We start from the raw sequence: 23,827 nt of genomic DNA on the forward strand, positions 1-23,827 counted from the left end.
CGACTGAGTGACTTCACTTTCACTTTTCACTTTCATGCATTGGAGAAGGAAAGGGCAACCCACTCCACTGTTGTTGCCTGGAGAATCCCAGGGATGGGGGAGCCTGGTGAGCTGCCGTCTATGGGGTTGCACAGAGTCGGACACGACTGAAGTGACTTAGCAGCATAGTCAACAAAAGAGGCCAAAATGCGGTATTTGGGTGCAGTCTCAAAAACGACAGAATGATCTCTGTTCATTTCTAAGGCAAACCATTCAACATCACAGTAATCCGAGTCTATGCCCCAACCACTAATGCCGAAGAAGCTGAAGTTGACCAGTTCTATGAAGACCTACAAGACCTTCTAGAACTAACACCAAAAAAGATATCCTTTCATCACAGGGGACTGGAATGCATAAGTAGGAAGTCAAGAGATACCTGGAGTAACAGGCGAGTTTGGCCTTGGAGTAAAAAATGAAGCAGGGCAAAGGTTAACAGTTTTACCAAGAGAACACACTGGTCATAGCAAATACCCTTTTCCAACAAGAGAGGTGACTCTACGCATGGCATCACCAAATGGTCAACACTGAAATCAGACTGATTATATTCTTTGCAGCTAAAGATGGAGAACCTCTATATAGTCAGCAAAAACAAGACCTGGAGTTGACTGTGGCTCAGGAGCCTGGTGGGCCACAGTCCACGGGGTCACAGAGTTGGACATGACTGAGTGACTAACACACACACACACGGAAAACCACGAGTCCATTCAGATATGACCTAAATCAAATCCCTTATGATTATACAGTGGAGGTGACAAATAGATTCAAGGGATTAGATCTAAGATCATGGCATCCAGTTCCATCACTTCATGGCAAAAAGAAGGGGAAAAAGTGGAAGCAGTGACATTTTATTTTCCTGGGCTCCAAAATCACTGTGGATGTTGACTACAGCCATGAAATTAAAAAACATTTGCTCCTTGGAAGCAAAGCTATGACCAACCTAGACAGCATATTAAAAAGCAGAGACATTACTTTGCCAACAATGGTCTGTATGGTCAAAGCTATGGATTTTTCAGTAGTTATGTATAGATGTGAGAGCTGAACCATAAAGGAGGCTGAGCACCAAAGAACTGATGCTTTCGAATTGTGATGCTGGAGAAGACTCTTGAGAGTCCCTTGGACTGCAAGGAGATCCAAGCAGTCAATCCTAAAGGAAATCAACCCTGAATATTCATTGGAAGGACTGATACTGAAACTCCAATACTTTTGCTACCTGATGCAAAAAACTGACTCATTTGAAAAGACCCTGATGCTGGGAAAGATTGAGGGCAGGAGGAGAAGGGGGCAACAGAGGATGAGATGGTTGGATGGCATCACTGACTTAATGAACATGAGCTTGAGAAAACTCTGAGATTAGTGAAGGACAGGGAAGCCTGGCACACTGCAGTCCATGGGGTCACAAAGAGTCAGACATGACTTAGTGACTAAATGACACACACCCAATTCTGCCTGGCCCAAGACCACCTCTGACCCCACTCCCCCTGATGCCTACTATAGTCTTACAGAGAGCTCATTTTCCAGGAAAACAAGTTTTTGGAATTTCCCACATGGCCTGTCGTGACGCTTCTTGTGAGCAAGGTGGGGATGCTGGTCTTGTCACTAAGACTGTTTTCCGCCTGAGCTGAGTCCCATGAGTGAATCTGTAAAGTTAGTGGAGGTCACGGTCATCACTGGCCTGGGGATAAGCCATCTTTATCACGCATGGCTCTCTGTGAAATCTCATCTGATGGCCAAATGGGGTGGAGACGCTTGAAAAATATAGAAAGGTGTTGGAGTTGCTTTCTTAAAAGTCCTATGAACCATAATGGTGAATTTGGCCCACCTTTGGGAGAAAGAAGTTTCAAGACGGTGACCCACCCATGGTCAGCGGTTCAAGGATGGAGCTGGATGGGCAGATCCCATAGCCCAGTGACTACCCTCCCTCCAGAGCACCACCTGCCTGGCTTATCAGGCCATAAATATTCTAATTAGGAGGGAGGCAGATGAGCAGGATTAGCGAGAGGGGCCCCTCCGATGATGGGGATGCAAGAGACACTCAGCCGCTCCTGTGTCACCTCGGCTCTCCTGACATTTTAATCATGTAGAAATGCTCGATTTACATAGCTCTGCCTAATTAGACACAGTGGCAATTACGCTTGTGGATTTTCCTCCTTTCTAAAGACGACTTACTCTGCAAACACGAAGCCCATTCTAAAAGAAGTATCTGCAGTGTCCACAGGAGTGGGGTTGGGGGTGGTCAGCATCCTTCAAAGAGAGCAGAAAGGCCCTGTCTGTGGTCCTTTGTATGCCTAAGCCACAGGTTGTGTTGGGAAACCACACGGCAGGGCGCGGCAGGCTGAGTTCCCACCCAGCGTGGGTGCACCCTCCACACGTGCAGCCGAGGCCCTGCAAGGTCTGTTTCTAAGTGGAGACATACCGGCCACTGCCAGCCAGAGGAGTCTGGCATCCCACCCACAGCAGGCAGCTCAGGACAGAAAGCGGACAGTGTAGTGGATGGCGCCCCCAGCAACCGGGCACTGGCTGCCCCAAGGGGCTTGTCTTAGTGCAGTTAGTGTTGGGAGTGCATGGTACACAGTAGGCGCCCAGTGACCACCACCTTGCTCCCTCCCTCTCCCCATTGCCCATGTGAATGACCATCTCCCTGGGGGAGGCTCAGAGCGAGCCCCCCAACCCTTGCACGTTCTCTGATCCACCCCCTGTGCGGCTCCAAGCCCCAGGCCACCACCCTTGTGCCCCCAGCTCCCACTGGTCCCAGGTGCCTGTGTGGCCCCAGACAGGCTGGCTGTGGTCCCTCCCTCTGGGCCACCAAGCCTCCAGCTCACCTGTCCATCCACACTGTGTCCTTATCCTGGGCCCTGGGGATGGAGTCTTCTCTCGGCCCCTCACCAAGTCTCTCCCTGTCCCTCACTGGAGCTGGGGACACTGGCCACCGCCTTGGGTCACGTCTCCTTGTGGGGACACTGCCCTGACGGTGGGGTGCAGGGGTGCTGAGAGAGAGGCTCATGCATATGACATGGGCCATGCAGGCCCACAGGAGGGGACCCCCAGCAAAGAAGAAAAGTCCACAGAGTATCTGCCCCACACTGGGCTCTGTAGGAACTGTAGGTTCAGTGAGAGGAGAGGAGTCTGGGGGGCTTCCCTGAGGAGGTGACATCTGGTGAGAACGTGGGAAGAACCAGATGGGAGAAGCCCGCGAGTCCGGTGGCAGGAGAGGGGAGGGGTGGAGACAGAAGCCTGCATGGTGATGGTGGTGGTGGGATACCAGGGCCAAGGAGCTCAGATGCGGGGGCCTCGGCGTGCTACCTGCTGCCCTTGTCCTGGCCCACCCTCCCCCTCCCTCTGTCTGCGGGGCTGCCCTTGCCTGGGCTGGGCCCTCCCAGGCTGCCCCCGCACACCTGAGGGCTCCTCCTGCAGTGGTGGGAGGAGTGGCCAGCAGCTGTCTCAGGATAGTCGCAGTGCTGGTCCCTGGATGCGCTAATTAGTGCAGACAGCTTGTGCTTAATTATTTCACTTGACCCGCTTAAGATTCAGCAACCACCTGCTCTGGGGGGAGGTGGGGGGAGGAGATTTTGGGGGGGGGCAGCCAGTGAGGTGCCTATGACCGACCCAGGAGCAGTCCCAAAGGAGAGGCCTGGCCTCAGGGGTGGGACTGAGCCGATCAGAGGCCAGAGGACATGGGGCCGAGCACCGCCCAGGCTGTTTCTTCCCATTTGGTTGGGTCGCTGAGAACTCAAAGCCAGGCTGGTCCCAGAACACCGGCTGGTCCATCGCGTGCCGGGCAGCCAGCCAGGTGCTGCGGATCCCAAGGAGGGGGTATGCGGGAGGGGGTACGCACACTGAACTCTGCAAGAGGTACCCTTGCCCCCACCTGGGCCCAGAGTGGGCGGCTGCTTCAGGGTCGGTTGCCAGAGCAAACAAAAACAGAGCCTGCTCAGTTAAATGTGAACTTCAGACAACAATGGACAGCCGAGCCCCTCCTGAGCTCTGAGACCCCATGGCCCTGGGCAACTAAGAGCCCTGCAGCCTCGTCTTTCTCATCTGGAAAGAAATGCTGCTCCAGGAGTCCCCCCAGGGCAGTTTCAAGGACTAGGATGTGACAATGCACACAGTGTTTGGCCCGTGCTGGGGTCCCCAGGGTGCCCCACTGTCTGGAACAGGCTCTGCCATGCATGAGCTCAGCACACGCTTGCACAAGTAGCAGACATGCCCACACCTCCTCCTGCTTCTGGCTGACCACCCGTCCTCTGTCTGTCCCACTCCACACCTGCCCGGTTATTCGTAGGTAAAGGCAAACCACGGACAGCCACAGGGGAAAGCAGGCGCATGGTGTTCAGAGCCGCTCTGTGCCTTCGGAACCAGCAGCTTCCCCGAGCTTTCCCAGCTGGGATCTCCCTGCTCTGCAGAAGGTCCCCTGGGTGCTGCCCTCTCTCCTCGGGACAGAGGCCCCAGAAACACCTCTTCTCTCCTCCAAGCCTGAAACTGCAGCCAGGCTCCCAGCAGGACTGTGCCGCGGGCTGCTCATTATCTCAGACAGGGCAGGCAATGGCTCAGCAGGCCGGGCGATCGGGGCCAAGGGCTGGTACCACCTGCTCCCGCCTCTCTGCTTCCTTCACCTGAAGTCCAGGCTCATCTAGCAATGAGCAGGGGCTCTTTAGAGGTGGTGGAGGCCAGCGAGGCTGTGCTGGGTGGGGAGTGGACCTGTGCCCTGGGGGAGGTGGGTGGGCCCCTCTGCTCTGCCGGGCTGGAGCCCAAGGTTGCCAGGATCTTGGGCTCATGGTCTCCAGCGTTGTGAGAGGACACACTTCCTTTGTCAGGACAGCCCTGGAACAGTCACACGCACCCTTCCTGAGGACAGGGCCTCCCTGGACACCACCCCCCCAAAATCCTTTGTGGATGCCACATGATGCCATTTCCTTTAAGCCATGCCACTACCTGGACTCATTTATCTTGTGGGGATTGTCCCCCCTCACCCGCTCCTCCCTCCTGTGGAGTCAGCCCCACACAAGCAGTCACTACTCACCCTGTCCACTACTCTCTGGCACCCTTGGTGGTTTCTAGAACAAAGTTGGTGCTCAGTGAAAGTTTTTGATCGAAAGGAGGAGTCTGTGGGGTGGGAATCTGTGATTGCTCAGAACCAGTTAGACGGCTTGTGTGCAGTGTTCAGAAAAAGTGGGTCTTTAGTCCCAAAGAGGAGGAAATATAACTGATTATATCAACCTCCAAGGCTCAGAGCAAGGCCACCTCTTCTGAGAAGCCTCCGACTTCTTCATAGTTAGCTCTACCTCATCCATTCACGACACCTTGTGGACACAGTCCACTGCCTATACATGCAGTCCACTGCATATACACATAATCTACTCTATATACACGTGCAATCCACTACACACACACGTGATCTACTGCATATAAACACACGATCCACTGTACATAACGTGATCTTCTCCATATTCACATGCAATCCACTATGTATATATGCGAAACCGACTTCTTATACATGTGATCCACCGAATATACACACGGTCCACTGTATATACATACAATCCACTTCATATCAACATGAGCCACTTCATATCAACACACGATCCACATAATACACACGATCCACATAATACAATCTACTTCATATAAACGTGATCCAATCATATAAACGTGATCCACTTTATATAAATGTGACCCACATCATATAAACACATGATCCACACCATAAACATGTCATCCACTGCATATACACATGATCCCCCCTCCTCCATTCCTCTGGGGGCAGCAGCAGCGAACATCACCATTCCACCCAGGCCCACGGCGACCTCCCTCTGGGTCAACCTCTCCCACACCGACTGCAGTGGGGAGCTTGTGCCCCAGCCCCACGGCGCCCACCTCACCTCTCGGTCCAGGCCAGCGGCCACTGTCACAATGTCGCCCGTCTCACTGTTGATGGTGAACATGTTCTGGGAGGGGCTCTGCGGGGTCTGGGTCACGATCCGGTAGCGCACCATCCCGTTGGCCGTGGTGGCGTCATCCGCGTCGTTGGCTGTGACTGTCATCACGTAGGTGCCTGCAACAGAGATGGCAGCTCATGTGGGACTCGCCTGCCACGCCCGCCACTGCCCCTCGCACACACCCCAGCAGATGTCTCCCGCAGTCGTATCTTCCTGGAGGCCGGATGTGGTGCGTGTCATCCTTCACCCCTGGGCTGGACTGCTGCCAGGCCCTCGGGAATGTGTCTGTCCCTCCCGCCACCCCCATATCCCCTTGCAGAACCATGGGGGTGGGGCCTTCTTCCCAAGCTCAAGTCTGCTCTGATGTCACTGCTCTGACTTTGTCAGGAGAGGGAGCCACCCAGGGTTAGCGCAGCCCGCAATTCCGGCTCAAAACTCAGCACATTCCCTCCTGAGCCACACAGCCCAAGGCTCCAGCCGGCATGTGGGGACTCAGCACATAGTAAAGAAACAGGGCTGTATCCTGAAGGTGCCTAATAGGCACTCGAGGGTGCTAAGTGAGAAGAGACCCTACAGAGGGGATGCTGTGCACACGGATGCAGAGGCAGGTGGAGTAAATTCGGGGTGTGCGAGCCCAGAGGTGGTGAGTACCTACACCCTCCCCCAGCTCAGCGCCCATTCCCCACCAGGCGCCAGGGTCGAGGTCTGCAGAGGACACCCTGGGAGAGTCCCCTGCCTCCTGAGAGCGGGGTGTGGCGTTCCTGTTGGTGTCTGCCCTTCCCCACTGGGAGGCCCTGGCTAGATCAGCATGCCCTCCACCCCTGGCCACGGTGATCAGCAGTGGGCTGACCAGTCAGAGCTTGGGAGCAAGGGCATATGCTTTTTGGGGTTTCTAGGAATTCAGTGTGCCATCCCTGCCCCTGGACTTGGCTGGGCCAGCATGTGAGGTTGGAGGCTGTGGTCATTTTTTGGCAACAGAGATAGAAACTGAAGGACAGGGCCATCTCAGAGGAAACAAAGCCACAGCAGGCTCAAGTGACCACCTCTCACTGGGCAGCCCCTGGGTCAAGCTGCCCCTGAAGCTCTTATCTGTATACAGAAAAAAATGAAGAGTTTTCTTTATTAAGCAGTTTTAGGTTCACAGCAAAATTGAGGGGAAGGTCCCTTATAGATGCTTTGTACACCTGAACCAATATTAGAACATATTCCCCTTCTTGTCTTATGCTATTTTAGGCTTCCCTGGTGATTCAGATGGTAAAGAATCTGCCTGCAATGCAGGAGACCCGGGTTTGATCCCCGGTTCAGGAAGATCCCCTGTAGAAGGGAATGGCAACCCACTCCAGTATTCCTCCCTGGAGAATCCCATGGACAGAGGAGCCTGGCGGGCTACAGTCCATGGGGTCACAAAGAGTCAGACATGACTGAACTAATCCTATACTACCTTTGTTGCTTGCAACCTGGAGTTCTGACTGGCATGGGCTCCCAGCCCTGCACCTGCCCCTGGGGCCTGGGGCATGCTGCCTTTGTCCTCATCTGCATGTTCTTGGTTCGGCTCCTTGTTCCCAGGTTGGAGCAGTGTGCTGTCGAGGGCCCACAGGGGTGAGGGAGTGTGGGCACCATCCTCCACTGGGTCCTTTTTAAAGGTGCTGGCTTATGCTGAGGCTGAACTTGGCTTGGGGCTGGGGGGGCCTCCAGGCCTATTGGGATCCAGGGTGGTAACAGGCAGGGGGCTTCATTCATCAGACACATGCTAGGCATTTGCTCTGGGATGGTGCTGCACGAGGAGCTGGGCGGACAGTGGTGGAGACACTTCCATGGTTGAGGAAGGGGTCTCTCCTGCATGCTCCCAGAGTGTCTCACTGCACGAGGTGTGTTCCTGGCAGGTCCTCTCACGTGCCTGTCCAGCCTCTTCTACCCCCCGTGCAGGGAGGGCCTGACACAGAGTCAGCTTTGCTGTTGACTTTAACTGAAAAAAAGTTCCTCAAGGCAGATGCATTTTATGGGAACAGAAAAGAAGGCATACAGCAAGAGGAAGGCAGAAATCTGTTTTACAGGGCTCAGGTTTTCTATCCTCATCCTCCAACCAGAGACGAATGGGCTCAGGACCCGCCTTTTCACGACTGAAAGACAGGGCATCCTCGCTGGGTGGGGCTCGATGCTGCAGGAGGCAAGGAGCTCCAGGCCTGCAGCCCTTGCTGTCCACTCATATAATCCTCAGATTTATAGTTTTTTTCTTTTAATCAACATGAAAGCCTCTTGATGAAAGTGAAAGAGAGTGAAAAAGTTGACTTAAAGCTCAACATTCAGAAAACTAAGATCATGGCATCTGGTCCCATCACTTCATGGGAAATAGATGGGGAAACAGTGTCAGACTTTATTTTTCTGGGCTCTGAAATCACTGCAGATGGTGACTGCAGCCATGAAATTAAAAGACACTTACTCCTTGGAAAGAAAGTTATGACCAACCTAGATAGCATATTGAAAAGCAGAGACATTACTTTGCCAACAAAGGTCCGTCTAGTCAAGGCTATGGTTTTTTCAGTGGTCATGTATGGATGTGAGAGTTGGACTGTGAAGAAGGCTGAGCACCGAAGAATTGATGCTTTTGAACTGTGGTGTTGGAGAAGACTCTTGAGAGTCCCTTGGACTGCAAGGAGATCCAACCAGTCCATTCTAAAGGAGATCAGTCCTGGGTGTTCATTGGAAGGAGTGATGCTGAAGCTGAAACTCCAGTACTTTGGCCACCTCATGCGAAGAGTTGACTCATTGGAAAAGAGTCTGATGCTGGGAGGGATTGGGGGCAGGAGGAGAAGGGGACGACAGAGGATGAGATGGCTGGATGGCATCTCCAACTCGATGGACGTGAGTCTGAGTGAACTCTGGGAGTTGGTGATGGACAGGGAGGCCTGGTGTGCTGTGATTCATGGGGTCGCAAAGAGTCAGACACGACTGAATGACTGAACTGAACTGAACTGAATCCATGCATCAGAAAATTCACCCTTTTAAAGTGCACAAGTCAGTGTATTCTGGCGTATTCAGTTGTTGTGCATTGTCAGTAGAAAGTATCTAATTCCAGAGCATTCTGTCATCCCCCCAAAGAAATCTGTGTCCACTAAGAATTTCCCACATCCTCCTTCCCAGCCCCTGGAAACACACATCCACTTTCTGTTTCTATGGATCGGCCTCTTCTGAGCATGGCTTATCAGTGAAATAATATACCACGTGGCCTTTGCATCTGGTGTCTTTCTCTGAGGCTAATGATTTCAGGGTTCATTCCTCTTTATGGCTGAATAATATTCCAGTGTATGGGGATGCTTAGCCCTCAATTTCCTGGTAGCTCAGTTGGTAAAGAATCCGCCTGCAATGTAGGGGAGCCTGGTTCAATCCCTGGGTTGGGAAGACCCCCTGGAGAAGGGAATGGCTACCCACTCCAGTATTCTTGGGTTACCCTGGTGGCTCAGCTCATAAAGAATCTGCCTGCAATTCAGGAGACCCTGGTTTGTTCCCTTGGTCGGAAAGATCCCTTGGAGAAGAAAACAGCTACCCACTCCAGTACTCTTGCCTGGAGAATTCCATGGACAGAGAGCCTGGCAGGCTATAGCCCATGGGGTCACAAAGGGTCAGACATGACTGAGTGACTTTGACTTCACTTCACTTGCCCCTCAGTTACTGACTGAGCACTTGCTGTGTGCAGACACCAGACTCTGTGCTCAGTGTGTAGAGAACAACCATATGGCCGTGGTCCCACCCCTAACAGGCCAGTGAAGAGGGACAGAACACACAGGAGAGACAGATCCTCGGCAGCTGGGATAAGGGCTTTGGAGTGGGTAAGAATGCTTGTGTGAACATGCAGAGTAACCAGGTGGGAGGGAACTACAGAGGAAGCAGGGCAGGCCTGAGAGATGAGGTCAGTGGGGTAGGGAAGAGGGGGCAGGACTCTAGGAAGTGGGGACAAAGGCCCTGGGGAATAGAAGAGCTCTGGATGTTTGAGGAAAAGAGAGGTGAGGGCATGTGATGGGGCTGTAGGTAGGCTGGGCTCACGGCAAGAATTTTGGACTTAGTTCTAAGATCACAGGGAGATGTTTTCATCAGGAGAGTGGGTCGAATGTATGTCTTAAAGACATAGGGCTTCCCTAGTGGTCCAGTGGCTAGGAATCCACCTTGCAATGCAGGGCTGGGGACACCGGTTCAATCCCTGGTCCAGAAGATCCCACATGACTGAGGGCAACTAAGCCTGAGAGCCACAACTACTGAGCCCACACATTCCAACTGCTGAAGCCTGTGTGCCTAGAGCCTGTGCTCGGCAACAAGAGAAGCCACCACCTTAGAAGCCTGGGCACCACAATGATGAGTAGCCCCCACTTGCCACAATGAGAGAAAGCTGATGTACAACTCTGAAGACCCACCACAGTCAAAAAATAAAAAAAGGAAATCAATCTTAAAAAATATATCATTAAACAAAACAAAAGACATGCAGATAACAGGCTGCACACAGCTGGAAGTAGTGGGGGGGCGGGGGCGAGGGTGGCAGGGAGGACAAGAACTCATTCACTGGATTTCAGAGGGAATTGGCTGCAGTCAGACCAAGATGCTGCGCACCCACTAGGATGTTCATTCCTTCATTCCACATGTCTTTATCGACTGTCTTCTAGGGGAAACATACAGAACTCCTGTGTTTTGAAAGCCATAGGAAGAAAGTCCATCAAACGCACCCACCTAGCTTCATGCAATGGCTATTCGCAAAGAATTGTGTGTAAACCCAATTTTAATGAATTTAATTATCAGTAGAATTTCCCCAGAGGCATTCAGTATTTAAAAGAAATCCAGGAAGTCCTGTTTTTAACAAATGGTGGACAATGTTTATTTTAAACCAATCTTCCTCCCGAGGAAAACAAGAGAAGCTGGACTTCACATGCAATAAGAGCATCTCATTCAGGGCAGAGAGACACCAGCGGCACAGACTTGGGGGGTGCTGGCTGGAAAGGGGAGCCCAGGCCCGGGGCTGTCTTTCCTCTCGAGATGTTTGCTGATTCCAAATTGGCTTCTGACAGCCAAAGAGGTACATGGGTCTTTCAGCAGACTGATGGGAATGGGGTGAAAACACTGAGTTTAGGGCTTGCCGTGGGTGTGTGTCGGGGAGCACCTGGAAAACGCTTGAGTCTTTGGGCTGATCTGGAAGGGCAGTGCACCTCCAGGGGTGAGGGTGAATGGGAAAGAGATGGCCTCGCAGGAGCACAGCTCTAGTTAAGGTGACTTAGGTTACCAGCGTCCCCAGCAGGAGCAAAAGCACATCCTCTACAGAGACAGGTACCATCTCACACAGCCTCAAGTCACCACGGCAACTGTTCACACGCAGGGCTCTGCCCATGATGAACCAGGCACATAGGAAGACAAAACCTGTCTGAAAACAGCGAAAGAACTGACCAGGACCAGACCAGGGGAGATTCTGATAACTGAGTCATCAGAGGCAGATTAAGAACAAATCAGCCAGGAACTTGCCTGGTGGTCCAGTGGGTGAGAATCTGCCTTGGAATGCAGGGAACACAGGAGCCAAGATCCCACATGCTGCAGGTTAACTAAGCTCGTGTGCCACAACTACTGAGCCCGTGTTCTAGAGCCCATGTGCCGCAATTAAGGTCTGATGCAGCCAAATAAAAACAAAACCCAAATCTGCCAGAAAAGTCAAAATGCACCCTTAGTCAACCACATAGGATGCCCCACACTAGGCCCCTACTGCCAGTCCCCCAGCCCTCACTGGGGCATGCCCAAGCCCCTCTGCACGCCTTCTAGTCTGCCTGTGATGGTGGCTGTTGACGCCCCCCCCCGACCCCACCCCGTGCTCTGAACACACAGCCTCTGCAGGTTCCCATCTGCCAGTCTTTATTTCCACATACTGTCAGGGAAGGTGGATGCGGGCTCAGTGTGTCTTCTGTTGTACAAGTGCGTGTGCATCAACAATGGTCTCAAATAAAAGTAGAAAAATGTCCCTGACCTGTGAAGCTCACACCTAGCAGTGCAAACAAGGAGCACAATTAATAAGTAATTGAGAACTTCCCTGGTGGCTTAATGGTAAAGAGTCTGCCTGCCAATGCAGGGGGCAAGGATTCTATCCCTGGTTGGGAAGATTCCACATGCTGCCAAGCAACTAAGGCCGTTGCTGAAGGCTGCTGTTCTAGAGCCCACCAGCTGCAAATACTGAGCCCGGATGCCCTAGAGCCCGTGCTCTGCAAAAAGAGAATCCACCGCAGTGAGAAACCCGCACACCACCACGATGAGCAGCCCCTGCTGATCCACCGCAGTGAGAAACCCGCACACCATGATGAGTAGCCCCTGCTTGCTGCAACTAGAGAAAGCCCGTGCAAAGTGGTGAAGACCCAGCACAGCCAAAAATAAATAAATTAAAAAAAATAAGTAATTGATGCTGAAAGTCTGACAACTGGCTGAATAAACTGTGGTATGTTCCCACAATGGAAATCATTTAAAGCCAGAATATTTCATGACACTTGAAATGTTCATGATATACAGCAAAATTGAGAACAATCGTTTCTAAACTGCGTTCTTTAATATAACAATGTGTTCATGCAGAGAGGAGACCAGAGGGGAATCTTTGACAGACGTGCTTACAGCAATCTGCATGGCAGGCAAGATGGGAGAAGGCGTTTTTTTCTTTGTGATTTTCTCTATATCTCCCAAGTTTCCTCCAAAGATTATCACTTGATGATCAGAAGGTAAAATGTTATTTTAAAAAAGGAAAACTGATGGGACTTTTTTTCAGCCTTAATCACAATTTGGTTTCCTTCAAAACAGATTCTGAAAACCTGGCGGGTCCATGGTCACTGCTCTGTGGTCAGGTGACCCAGGCGTGCCCAAGTGCCCTGAGCCCAAAGGCCAAGGGCAGGGTTGCCATGGCAACAAACCCAGACGAAATATAAGTGTTCGGGGCCCTGGAACTGATCTAGGCCTCAGGGTTATTTTCACTTCCTTCCTAGAAGAAGAGGGTGGGGCAGAGGTGTAAGGAGCTTCTTTCTGAAACCTGGAGAGCTGCCTGGGGGAGACGGCCTCTGCTTGTGCTCCGGGCACTCGTCCCAGCCCCAGCGCCACCCCCAGTGGGCACTCAGAGATGGTTCCTGACTTGGGGGCCAGGCCTTTACCTGGGCGGCACCCTATCTCTGCCCCTGACCCATGTCTCACTCTCCTCACACTCGAGGGCGCCCCTTCCTAAACCCTCCAGCAAGTGTTCAGCGGCTACATAGCACCTTGGGGTGTGAGCAGGGCTGGCCCCCAGTGCCTGGGAAGGCGTGACCTGTCCTCCCCGGCTAAGCCTGATCCTTCTCCAGTGGGGCAGGTCTGGTCCACGGGCAGCCATAAGCACCCAGTAGCCCCAATGTCATGGTGCACCTGCCGAGGCAGCCTGGGCCACCCATGGGAGGCAGTGATTTGACCGTGGTACCCGGCTGTGCGCTCTGCTGGGCCTGCTCACTGCAGCAGCCTCTGTTGTAACCTGGGAGTTAAGCCTCTCCCCACCAGCTGGGCTGTGAGATCCAGGAGGAAATCACCTTCTGTGGCTTTCTCCTTGGGTCTCCCTCCCTCCCCAGTGGAAAGGCCTGACTTCATCTTAACAAAGGAAACTGAACATCACTCTGCATTTTCATCTAAGAGGGCATGCCGTCTGCTGCCTGAGATGCTGGACATCTCTTTATTAATCGGGCCAGCAGGAAAAGGGGGAGAAGACAGAGGTTGGGTTCTTGCGAGGAGTTCATGTACAAACGCTGCCATGCGCCTTAAAGGATTAATTTCACAAGCCTTAAATCGCAGTTTAATTTGAAAACTAATTCAGCCCCATAATTGGCTTTCTGCTCAAATCACTGAGGCTAAAGATTTAAATTCTTAATATTCGGATGACTTTCAAGTATCTGGTGCCATCTGTGCAATAGTCCGTGGCATTAGTCTCAGGGGGACTTCCACCGGCACAGAAATAAAATAAATAAATAAACAGGGCCGACTAATAGAATAATCTATTTAAGCAAAAACTGCATTATATCGATGAAGGTTTCTTTGACTTCATTTGCAGCATGTAGATTTCTCTGCTATTTAATATTTTAAAGTGACATTAATTTCAAAATTTATAATATAGGCCCTCATGCAGTTACAAGGGGTTAGGAAAAGCAGAGATTCCAATTAGAGCTTTTTTTTTTTAGTAAAAATAATCAATACGGAGGCATCTTTTCTTGGGAGGCTCGAGAGACGCCATGAAACCCGTCTGGTTGCCTCCAGGCAGGAGAGCACACGGCGACTCTGATTTCCAGAGGGAAGGGCTGTTGTAAGGACATGGACCCCCAGCTGGTGCAGAGGGGAAGGGGGGGGTCCAGCTATGAGGATGGAGCTGTGAGGTCTGTCCTGAGCCCTGTGAGCTTGTTTCCTGAAAAGTGGGGGCTGGGCAGGGTGGCAGTAAGTGTGAGACTGGAGGGTCAGCAGGATAAACCTGACCAGGGGTTGAGGCACATAGCATCAGACACTGCTGGCCACTGGGGCACACTGCAGGCCTGGCCGCCTCCCTCTGCACAGGTGTGGACCCTCCAGGAGGCCTTCACAGAACTGCTGTGCACCCTCGGAGCTCCAGGGAGGTGGGGGCCTGGGCACGGAGGTGCGGTCCCCACCCCCGAGCTGGCCCGTGGCTCAGGCTGAGCTGTCACTGAATCCCACCCTTGCTCAGGCACATGATGGTGATGGAGGAAGTGATGGAACAGACAGGGTCTCTGCCCTGCAAAGGGGAAAAGCAGTGATGACAACAAACTGAGAGGATGCAGTAGTGATACGACCAGAGGCATCTGTGTGCAGGGAGGGCCTGCTGGTGAGAGCGGTGGGGAAGACAGCTCTGGAGAAGCGAGGAGGAGCCAGTGTGCTAGCAGTCAGGGGGAGGCTGGCCAGGCTGCGTGCGCAGCCCGTGCAGAGGCCCTGGGGCAGGAAAGACTCCTCCCATCCTAATGGCCTTTGCCCACATGTGCATCATATACCATCTGTAGGCCCCTACCTAGCACACCTGTCTTTTGGTTCCTCAACTGGACAATGGGCTTCCTGGAAGTGGAGTTCATGCTTTCCCACCCTGGAGAAGGGGCACCTCACACACAGCTTTTGTGTGTGCTTTTCCAGAGGGATGGTTCCCTAACACTTCTCCCCTGATAGTGTATGTGACGCTTGGAGGTACAGCAGCCATGTTGTGACCTCGTGGTGAGAAATCAGGGAGGCAAAGGGCACAGAGATGGGGAGCCTGCCGGCTTCATGCGCTCATCTAAAACGCCACTTGTTTCAGCTGGGTTTTCTGAGACTTGCGTCCATCGTCCATCGTTATTCCTGACCCAGGCTGGGGAGGGGAGGCAGTTTAGCTCCATGGTTAGAACTGCAGCTCACGAGCCAGATCACCTGGTTTAACTCTTGTCCCCACCTGAACCGAAGCAGGACACTCCGGGGCCTCTGCCCCTACTTCCCCCTACTGGCCCCGCCCCCACACTAGCCCCCCGGCTGCATGTCCTCTGCACCAGCTCCTCTCTGAAATACCCTGATAACAGCATCTGATGCTGGTCTCATGGGTGGGTTAACAAAGGCTGAGACCACCACCCCGTGGAGCACATTAACTACTTGATGACCATGAGTTCTGAGCATGTGTGGTCCGACCTACAGGCGCCTAAGAGTTGATAATATTAACCCCCGCGACCCCACCAAATAGAGAATTGTGCATGAGCTAATCATCACACCCCCGCTCGCCCCCCACACCTCCACCCCCTGCAAGAAGGGTTTGGATCTTTTGAGCACGAGCCGCCTGTCCTGGTTTGGAGCCGTTTCAGTAAACACACGTTCCTTCACCACAACCACACCCCGTGTGGGTGGACTGGCAGCGCCGCACCAGGGAGTTTGGTTCGGTGACGCGTGCTCCCGCTGTGTCTCTTCTTACCTGCTCTTCGCCTCTGTTCCCTCCTGTCCACAGTGCCTGTCACAGGGCTGTACACGATTCAGCAGGTTTCCTGTCTGGAGGCCCTAACATGGTGCCCAGCCCCCAGCGGCCCAGTCAGTGCTCTTTCCATGATGGCCGCGTAGTCAGAGCATCAGTGGGAGGTGAGCCCACTGTGGGGGAGCCTGAGGCCTCCAGCAGAGACGTGGGGCCTCCCCTGGCCAGGTTCACGAGCCTGGAAAGTGGTTGGGCTCAGAAGCTGCAGGTCAGGGGCCCCAGAGGTTTTTAATCTGTCCTTCTTGTCAAAGAGGCCAAGTTCCAAGGAGCTGAACTTGACCTTTTAAAGATGCTCCTGCACCCTGGAGGGGCACCCGGAGGTGCAGGAGAGCGCTTGCTTCTGGTGAAGAAAACAGTTGGCCTGGCCGAGGGCCTCCCAGGGTCTCAGCCTCTGCTCTGCAGTGCCACCCCCCCAACCCTATGCAACTCTGGGAACAGGACTGGGGTCGGAGGGGTGAATAGGGGCCCGATGGGGAAGCCTGCTCGGCTGGAAGCTGGGGCTTACAGGGGTCCCATCAGTTTCTCCTCTTGAACGCCCTCTGCTGCGGCCCACTGGCCAAGGCCCAGCTGTGGCCTCACCCAGGAGGGCCCCTCCCCTTCCCTCTCCTGCGCATCCTCCTGAAGGGGGCAGGGCCTGGAGGAGCACCTGGGCCCAATCCTCCCATCAGCTCTGGGACCAGGCCTCAGCTTGGCTCTGGCTGGCCGAGCCCCTCATTCAGCCGTGGCCAATGGGGAGTTTGTGATAATTCAGAACGTCTGAGGTCTAGCTCGGCCATCAGGTGACCTGAGGGACACAGGAACGTAATGTAGAGGACAGCTGGTTTTAAGCGAGATTTATGGTTCAATCTGAGATTCCATCTGACAATGTAACTTGCTACCAGAGTTGGGAAAATGAACCGATATTTTGAGTAAGAACATTTAACAATAGTAATAAGTTAATACCCGTTAATAGTAATTACACCATTAACAATAGCACAGGTGTCAGCTGCCTCAGGTGGACGCCTTCAGCTGATTCCCCAAGGTCGGTGGTACAATCACCTCCATTTAATGATGAGACAGAACGAGTGGCCGGCCGAGGCCTCGCCATGCTGGCCACAGCTGGCCACTGGGAGTCTAAGATGAGTGGCTGAGTGCCACACGATGTCACCTGCCAAGGGCACAGTCCCACCCCGTGAGGACAAGGGGTAGCTGGAGTCTGAAACAGCCTTTACCTCTGCTCCATTCAAGGTTTCCTATGGAGCTACCGACATCCAGGGAGCAAGGGGCTGGCAGATCAGTGGATGGGAGCAGAGAACACAGAGCAAACCCATAAACAAGCCAACTGATTTTTGACAAAGGTACACAAGCAATTCAATGAAATACAGAAAGCCTTTCCAACAAACAGTGCAGGAGCATCTGGGCATCCATAAGCAAAAAATGAACCAGACTAAGTCTCACGCCTTCTATAAAAATCACACAGAAATTAACTCAATGTCCAAAAGTGAATTTGAACAGTCTATAGCATCCCTGAAATGTGAATATAATGGAGGGGGGGGGGAAGTGCCTTTCTTGGTTAATAGATGAACAAATTTGAAACATTAAGAAAAAAGAAATTAACTTGGAATGGACCAAGGACGAAAAATAAAATGTGAAACTTAAAACCTTTAGAATGAAGCCTAGAACATAGTCAGGACCCAGGGTTTGGGAAGAGTTCTCAATACCCAAGTCCAATCCATCAAAGGAGAGTGAAAAATTGAACTTCATCAAAATGAAAAACTCTTGCTCCCAAAAGACCCCCTGAAGAGCATGAAAAACATGAGTGCCAAAGTAGGAGAAATTATCTGCAGACCACACATCTGGCAAAGGGCTTGCATCTCAAATAAACAATTCTCAAAACTCAGTGATTAAAAAAGCAACTAATTAGAAGATGGACACAAGACATGAAGAGACGTCTCAGCAAGGAGGAGATGCAGATGGCAAGCACAGGACGGGATCTCCACCACAGTTAGCATCAGGGAAAGAGAAATAGAAACCACAGTGAGGTAGCACTGCGCACCTATCAGAACAGCTAACACGGCATGATGACCACCAAATGCGGTGAGGACACGGAGAAGCCAGGCCACTCAGACGGTGGGACAGGAGATCAGAAGAGTGTGTGGCACTTCCTGGTGCCCATACCACCCAGTGATTGAGTCCTCAGGCATTTGTCCCCGAGAAAATGAAAATTCACATGAAAGTCCACATGGGAGTGAAAGTTCTTGGCAGCTTCATTACTGTCCCAAACTGGGACAACCAGAACGCCCTTCAAAGGGTGAATGAGGGTAGGGACTCCACACTGCGGACTACTCAGCAATGAAAAGAAATGAGCTTCAGTTCAGTTCAGTTCAGTTTAGTCGTTCAGTCGTGTCTGATTCTTTGCGACCCCATGAATCGTAGCATGCCAGGCCTCCCTGTCCATCATCAACTCCTGGAGTGGACACACAATTTGCCTGAATATCCAGAGAATTATACTGAATGGAAAAACCCAGCCCCCAAAGGTAACATGGGCTTCCCAGGTGGTGCTCAGATCAGTTCAGTCACTCAGTCGTGTCTGGCTCTTTGCGACCCCATGAACCGCAGCACACCAGGCCTCCCTGTCCATCACCAACTCCCGGAGTCCACCCAAACCCATGTCCATTGAGTTGATGATGCCATCCAACCATCTCATCCATTGTCGTCCCCTTCTCCTCCTACCCTCAATCTTTCCCAGCATCAGGGTCTTTTCAAATAAGTCAGTTTTTTGCATCAGGTGGCCGAAGTATTGGAGTTTCAGCTTCAGCATCAGTCCTTCCAATGAACATTCAGGACTGATTTCCTTAAAGAATCTGCCTGCCAATGCAGGAGATGCGAGAGACATGAGTTTGATCCCCAGGGCAGGAAGATCCCTTGGAGGAGGGTATGGCAACCCACTCCAGTATTCTTGCCTGGAGAATCCCATGGACAGAGGGGCCTGGCAGTCTACAGTCCATGGGGTCACAAAAGTCAGACACAACTGAGTGAGAGCACACTCAGAGGTAACATACTGCTATGGTCACAATTATACGAAAGTCTTAAAATGACAAAATCACAGATATGGAGAGCAGGTCAATGGTTGCCAGGGTAGGGACGGTGGGCAGATGGATTGGTGAGCGGGGAGATGGGTGTTAGCCTTAAATGTTACTGTCTTGACCATGGAGGTCATGCGAATCTGCACACATGATAAACTGCATGGACACACATGCACTCACATACACCCGCGTGCTGAAGTCTGAGCCAGGGCTTGCACCAATGTTACACCCTGGTGTGACCCTGCATCTGTGAGATGTTACCACTGGGGGAAGTCAGGGGAAGGGTCTGTGGGATGTCTCTGTATTACTTCTTACAACTGCATGTGCGTCTACAATCATGTCAAAATAAAAAGATATCTTAAAAAGACATTTCTTCCAATGAGACCCTATCAGGAAGCACATTGAAGAGTTGCTTGGAGCGGTGCTTGCCTAGGAGGGTCAAGGTTGCCCAAAGCCCGGCCTTCCTGCTTCCTGCCCACCCAGGGCCAGAGATGCCTCTGTTACCCCAGGCCTCAGTAAGCACCAGGTCACAGTCCTCTTGGGTTTCTTCTTGTCGCATCTCAGTTGAACCTTTTTCTGGGAAACTCTAATTTTGGTTCCACTTTCTGGTGCACTTGAAATAAATGAAATTCTATTTCTTTATGGAAAATATCCATATTACAGACATAATTTTTTATAATTATTATTAATCTGAACTCACAAGCACGGGGTCAATTTCAAAGCTAGGGAAAGAGGATTTGATGGAAAAGACTGCTTCCTTAAGACCGGTTTTGCTGGACAGGGATGTACATCCAGTGCCCACGTGTCCTGACAGCGGGAGTGCACGGAGCCGGTGAACCCGCTCGCCTCTGTGCACTGTGCGGCCACTCCTGCAGGTGCAGCTTCTGCCTGGAGGCATGAGATGGTCCCCTCCAGGGGTGGGCCCAGAAGATGTGGGGGACACAGAACAGGAGGACATAAAGGTGGGCTCTGCAAAAGGGCAGAGTTTGCAAAGGCAGAGGTGGGGTGTGTGCCTGGAAGCGGCGGGGCACGCACCCAAGCAAAGCTCCAGTGGCGCGACATTCAGAGGGCGGCCAGCGGACGTGTCTCCCCTTCTCATCTGCAGCTTCGCATGCAGTCTCCCAGCTCTTGGCGGCCCCTGGCCAGTTCCCGCCAGGATTTGGGACCATGATCAGGAGGGGCCCGAAGGTCCCAGGCATGGGGAGTGACTGCTGCTGCGGCCCCACCCGGGTGGGGACTCAGCACGGCAACCACTGCCCCCACGTGGCCATTTATATGAAATACAACGAGAAATTCAGCTGCTCAGCTAGATGTGAGAGTTGGACTATAAAGAAAGCTGAGCGCCAAAGAATTGATGTTTTTGAACTGTGGTGTTGGAGAAGACTCTTAAGAGTCCCTAGGACTGCAAGGAGATCCAACCAGTCCATCCTAAAGGAAAGCAGTCCTGAATATTCATCGGAAGGACTGATGTTGAAGCTGAAACTCCAATACTTTAGCCACGTGATGTGAAGAACTGACTCATTGGAAAAGACCCTGATGCTGGGAAAGATTGAAGGCGGGAGGAAAAGGGGACCACAGAGGGTGAGATGGTTGGATGGCATCACTGACTCTATGGACACGAGTTTGAGTAAGCTCCGGGAGTTGGTGATGGATAGGGAAGCCCAGCATGCTGCAGTCCATGGGGTTGCAAAGAGTTGGACATGACTGAGTGACTGAACTGAACTGAACAGCTGTATGAACCAGAATTGTGTGTGAGGCCCCTGCGACTCAGCAAAGCCAGAGAGGGCTTCATGACATGGAGGGGCCTGGGGGTCAGGGAGGATGTGGGGTAACCTGGGATCTGGCCCCCAGCGGCTGGCTGATGTCCCCACCGCAACTTCCCAGACCTTAGCTGACTCCTACCCGGCTGAGTCAATACTGAATATATCTTTTCACTTGTTTTCCATTAGAACATGTGTCTGAAACCCTTCATTAGCCTATCATTCCAGAGAATAATGACTAATTTCTGGCGGTAGTTTTTCCTTATCCCACAAAGCACTGTGTAAAACCTTCTATTATTGTAATTTACTGGGGTGAGCAAAGGACTTATAGAGACTGCTTCCATATCCTGGGGAGCCTCCTGCATCGAGGAGGTGGGCCCTGCTCTGTCTGGACATGGCCTCCTCGCCCTGGACCAGGGCGTCAAGCTAAGCCCAACGAGGCACCGTGCAGCTCCATCCTGGCTTTGCGCAAAGAGGTCACATCTCTGGTCCCCTCTGATGGTTGTCCAGGACCAGAAATGGAGCTGAGGGCACCCAGGGGCTCCGAAAGTCACCCAACATTTAGTGCAAACAGAAAGGTGTTGAGTGCCCAGGGAATAAAGGGCCAGCCTTCAGCCCTCCCGGGCCATGTCCTGCGATCCGAGGATGCTCGAATGTCCTGGCTTAAAGGCTTATCAGGATTTCGAGGGGAAGATGAAGCAGTTTGTTGTTTTTGTTATCCTAATGAGTAAAGGCAGTCATGCGTTTGGGAAAACTGTCTCATTGATTTGTTTGAAAATAAGATGTGGGAGGCTTGATTTGAGGCACCTTCACAAAGTGTCCTGGGTCTTGGGGAGAGAGGACTTGCTGCTTCCGTTAACAAGAAAGTCCCCCCACAACCCACCAAGCCCGACAGCCACTCTCCACTCTGCTCCATAAAGAGCTGGCTGTCAGCAGTCCTTATTTTCTTTCTTTGGTTGTTTGTAGCTAATTTGGCCACCCACCTGCCCCTCAGGGGCCTGCAGGGCCCAGCCACCTGAGGTTTCTGCAGAAACTGCGTCACATTGCTTTCCCTTTGCTGACATTGGGCTGGCCCATGCCTTCGGATTCTGAGGACAATCAGTTGTAAATGCACTTCACCTTATGGAAGCAGCAGCCCCTGGAGACGGAGCTGTGACAGTTGCCTCCAGGGAGAAGAGATGATAAATGTTTGCTTTCCTGTCCCTCCGCATGCTGGACGCCTGCTGACCCCTCCTCAGAGGCCCGGGAAGTCTTCCCAGGATGGGCATCCACCGGGGCTGGGGAGGGGCAGCCTCTGTGATGTTCAGATGACAGGCAACACCTTTACTGTGCGTATGTTCCCAGTATTGCATGGGGCATCACTCATGAATTTTTCAAAATGACCCTTAGTTTCTCTCAATTTCAAATGTTACCTGAGTCCTAATTTTAGTGGCAGCTTCCAGCAGCCCTTAGCAGGGGCCTCAGCAGTAGTGCTTGGCTCAGCTCCACACTGCCCCCTGCCCCTGCCTGCCCCAAGCTGAGTAGTTGTCCTGAGGACAACTGCCCCCCACCCTCCCCCAAATCAGGAGACAGTGTGGGGCTGGGTTTCTTAAACCTTAGCAAGTGCGGAGTTACTTGGAGCTTGGCTGCTTCCTCGGGGCCCCACCTGCAGAGTCTGAATCAGCGGGTGGCCACTAGCTATGCATTTATAACACGTTCCCAGGTGATGCTGGGGGATCTCTGAGCTGTTGTGCCCGCATCCGCTGGGGATTAGCGCCCATGTCCACACCGAGGGGTTGGGACTGCTTGCTCCACCTCCTCAGGCCTTGAGTCTTGTCTGAGCTGAAGTGGGAGGGAGGCGCCCACTTCTTGGTCATTATGGGATCCAGAGACCAGACGTTGTAAAGCGGTCGTTATCATTTATGCTGGACAGGAGTCCTTGGGAAGACGGGTCAGCTCTTAGGTCAGCTTTGAGGGGGACCAAGGGCCTCAGCCACACAGCTCACTTCTTCAGGCTGAGGGAGTCAGCCTTCTCAGGTGCTTCCTGCTGTGCCCAAATGTGCCCAGAAGGCCTCAGATGGCCAGCCTCCTCCCTGACCAGCCCCAGGACCTTTGCACATGCTCTCTCTGCCACCAGACTCCCTCCCTGCCCGTCTGAGTACTGCTTCCAGTCAGCTCCTGGCCCACAGGTCACCTCTGCAGAGGAGCCTTCTCTAATCTACAGCCATCCCCATGACTCAGCGCCCAGGGGTCTCTTGAGCCAAATCGTCACTGCAGGGGCTCTGCTACCTTGTTTCAGCCCCTCTGTCTGTGCCTGCCCTGGACTGTGAGGTATGTGGAGCAGGGATGCCCACTCCCTAGGGCATGCAGTGGGTGCTAAAATAAACTCATAGGCGATGAGTCCCAGGTGTCATCATGGCGGCGGGAGCTGCGTGTCCCTCCTTGGGAATGTCCCTCCCTCGGGGCTCAGGGCTCACCTGGCTTGGAGCCTTCATCCACGGAGCCGTTGTACACCTGGTTGAGGAACTCGGGGCGGTTGTCGTTCATGTCAATGACGTAGATGTACAAGTCGATGGGGTTCTCCACCTTGTTGCCGTTCATGTCCACAGCATGTGCTCGGAGCTAGAAAGAAAGCAACACATGCTGTCAGGGCCAGCAGCTGCCCCCAGTGGGGATGTGCCTGACCTGAAGCCTTGTGAACCACCAAGAACAGATCTCCTGTGACCTACAGCCCTGGGGTGGGGCAACAGAGCAGTTCAGGGACCCCTCAAGGGGCAGCCTGGGGAGTGTGGGGTGGGCTTGGGATACGTCATGAGCCTGGGTTCTCTCATCTGTGGAAATGGGAGGTGTCCTGGGAGGGTGAAACAGGGTGACCATGGGACCTGGAGGCTGACCCGAGGGTCCACGCTGATATCCATCCATGCACCACTGATGCTGAGGACTCATGTCTACCTAGAGCAGCTGCAGGAAGGCCATGTGTGCTAACGGGGTGGGGGCTTAGGCCCCTTGCTGCCAGGAGGCCAGGCCTGGGGGAGACCCAGAGAGGAG

The 23,827-nt window shown here is 52.8% G+C and overlaps 1 protein-coding gene across 2 annotated transcripts in view; it reads right to left on the reverse strand.

Moving 5' to 3' along the window:
* Positions 1-23,827, reverse strand: part of CDH4 (cadherin 4) — a 480,503-nt gene that overhangs the window by 30,353 nt on the left and 426,323 nt on the right. For both annotated transcript variants that reach the window (XM_055544529.1, XM_055544530.1), the window contains exons 6-7: positions 23,257-23,401; positions 5,916-6,088 (exon numbers count right to left, since the gene is read on the reverse strand). In XM_055544529.1, coding sequence (XP_055400504.1) covers positions 5,916-6,088; positions 23,257-23,401 — 318 coding nt within the window. The remainder of the gene's footprint in view (positions 1-5,915; positions 6,089-23,256; positions 23,402-23,827) is intronic.

This window comes from Bubalus kerabau, chromosome 13 (genome assembly GCF_029407905.1).
Source record: "Bubalus kerabau isolate K-KA32 ecotype Philippines breed swamp buffalo chromosome 13, PCC_UOA_SB_1v2, whole genome shotgun sequence".
Lineage (NCBI taxonomy): Eukaryota > Metazoa > Chordata > Mammalia > Artiodactyla > Bovidae > Bubalus > Bubalus kerabau.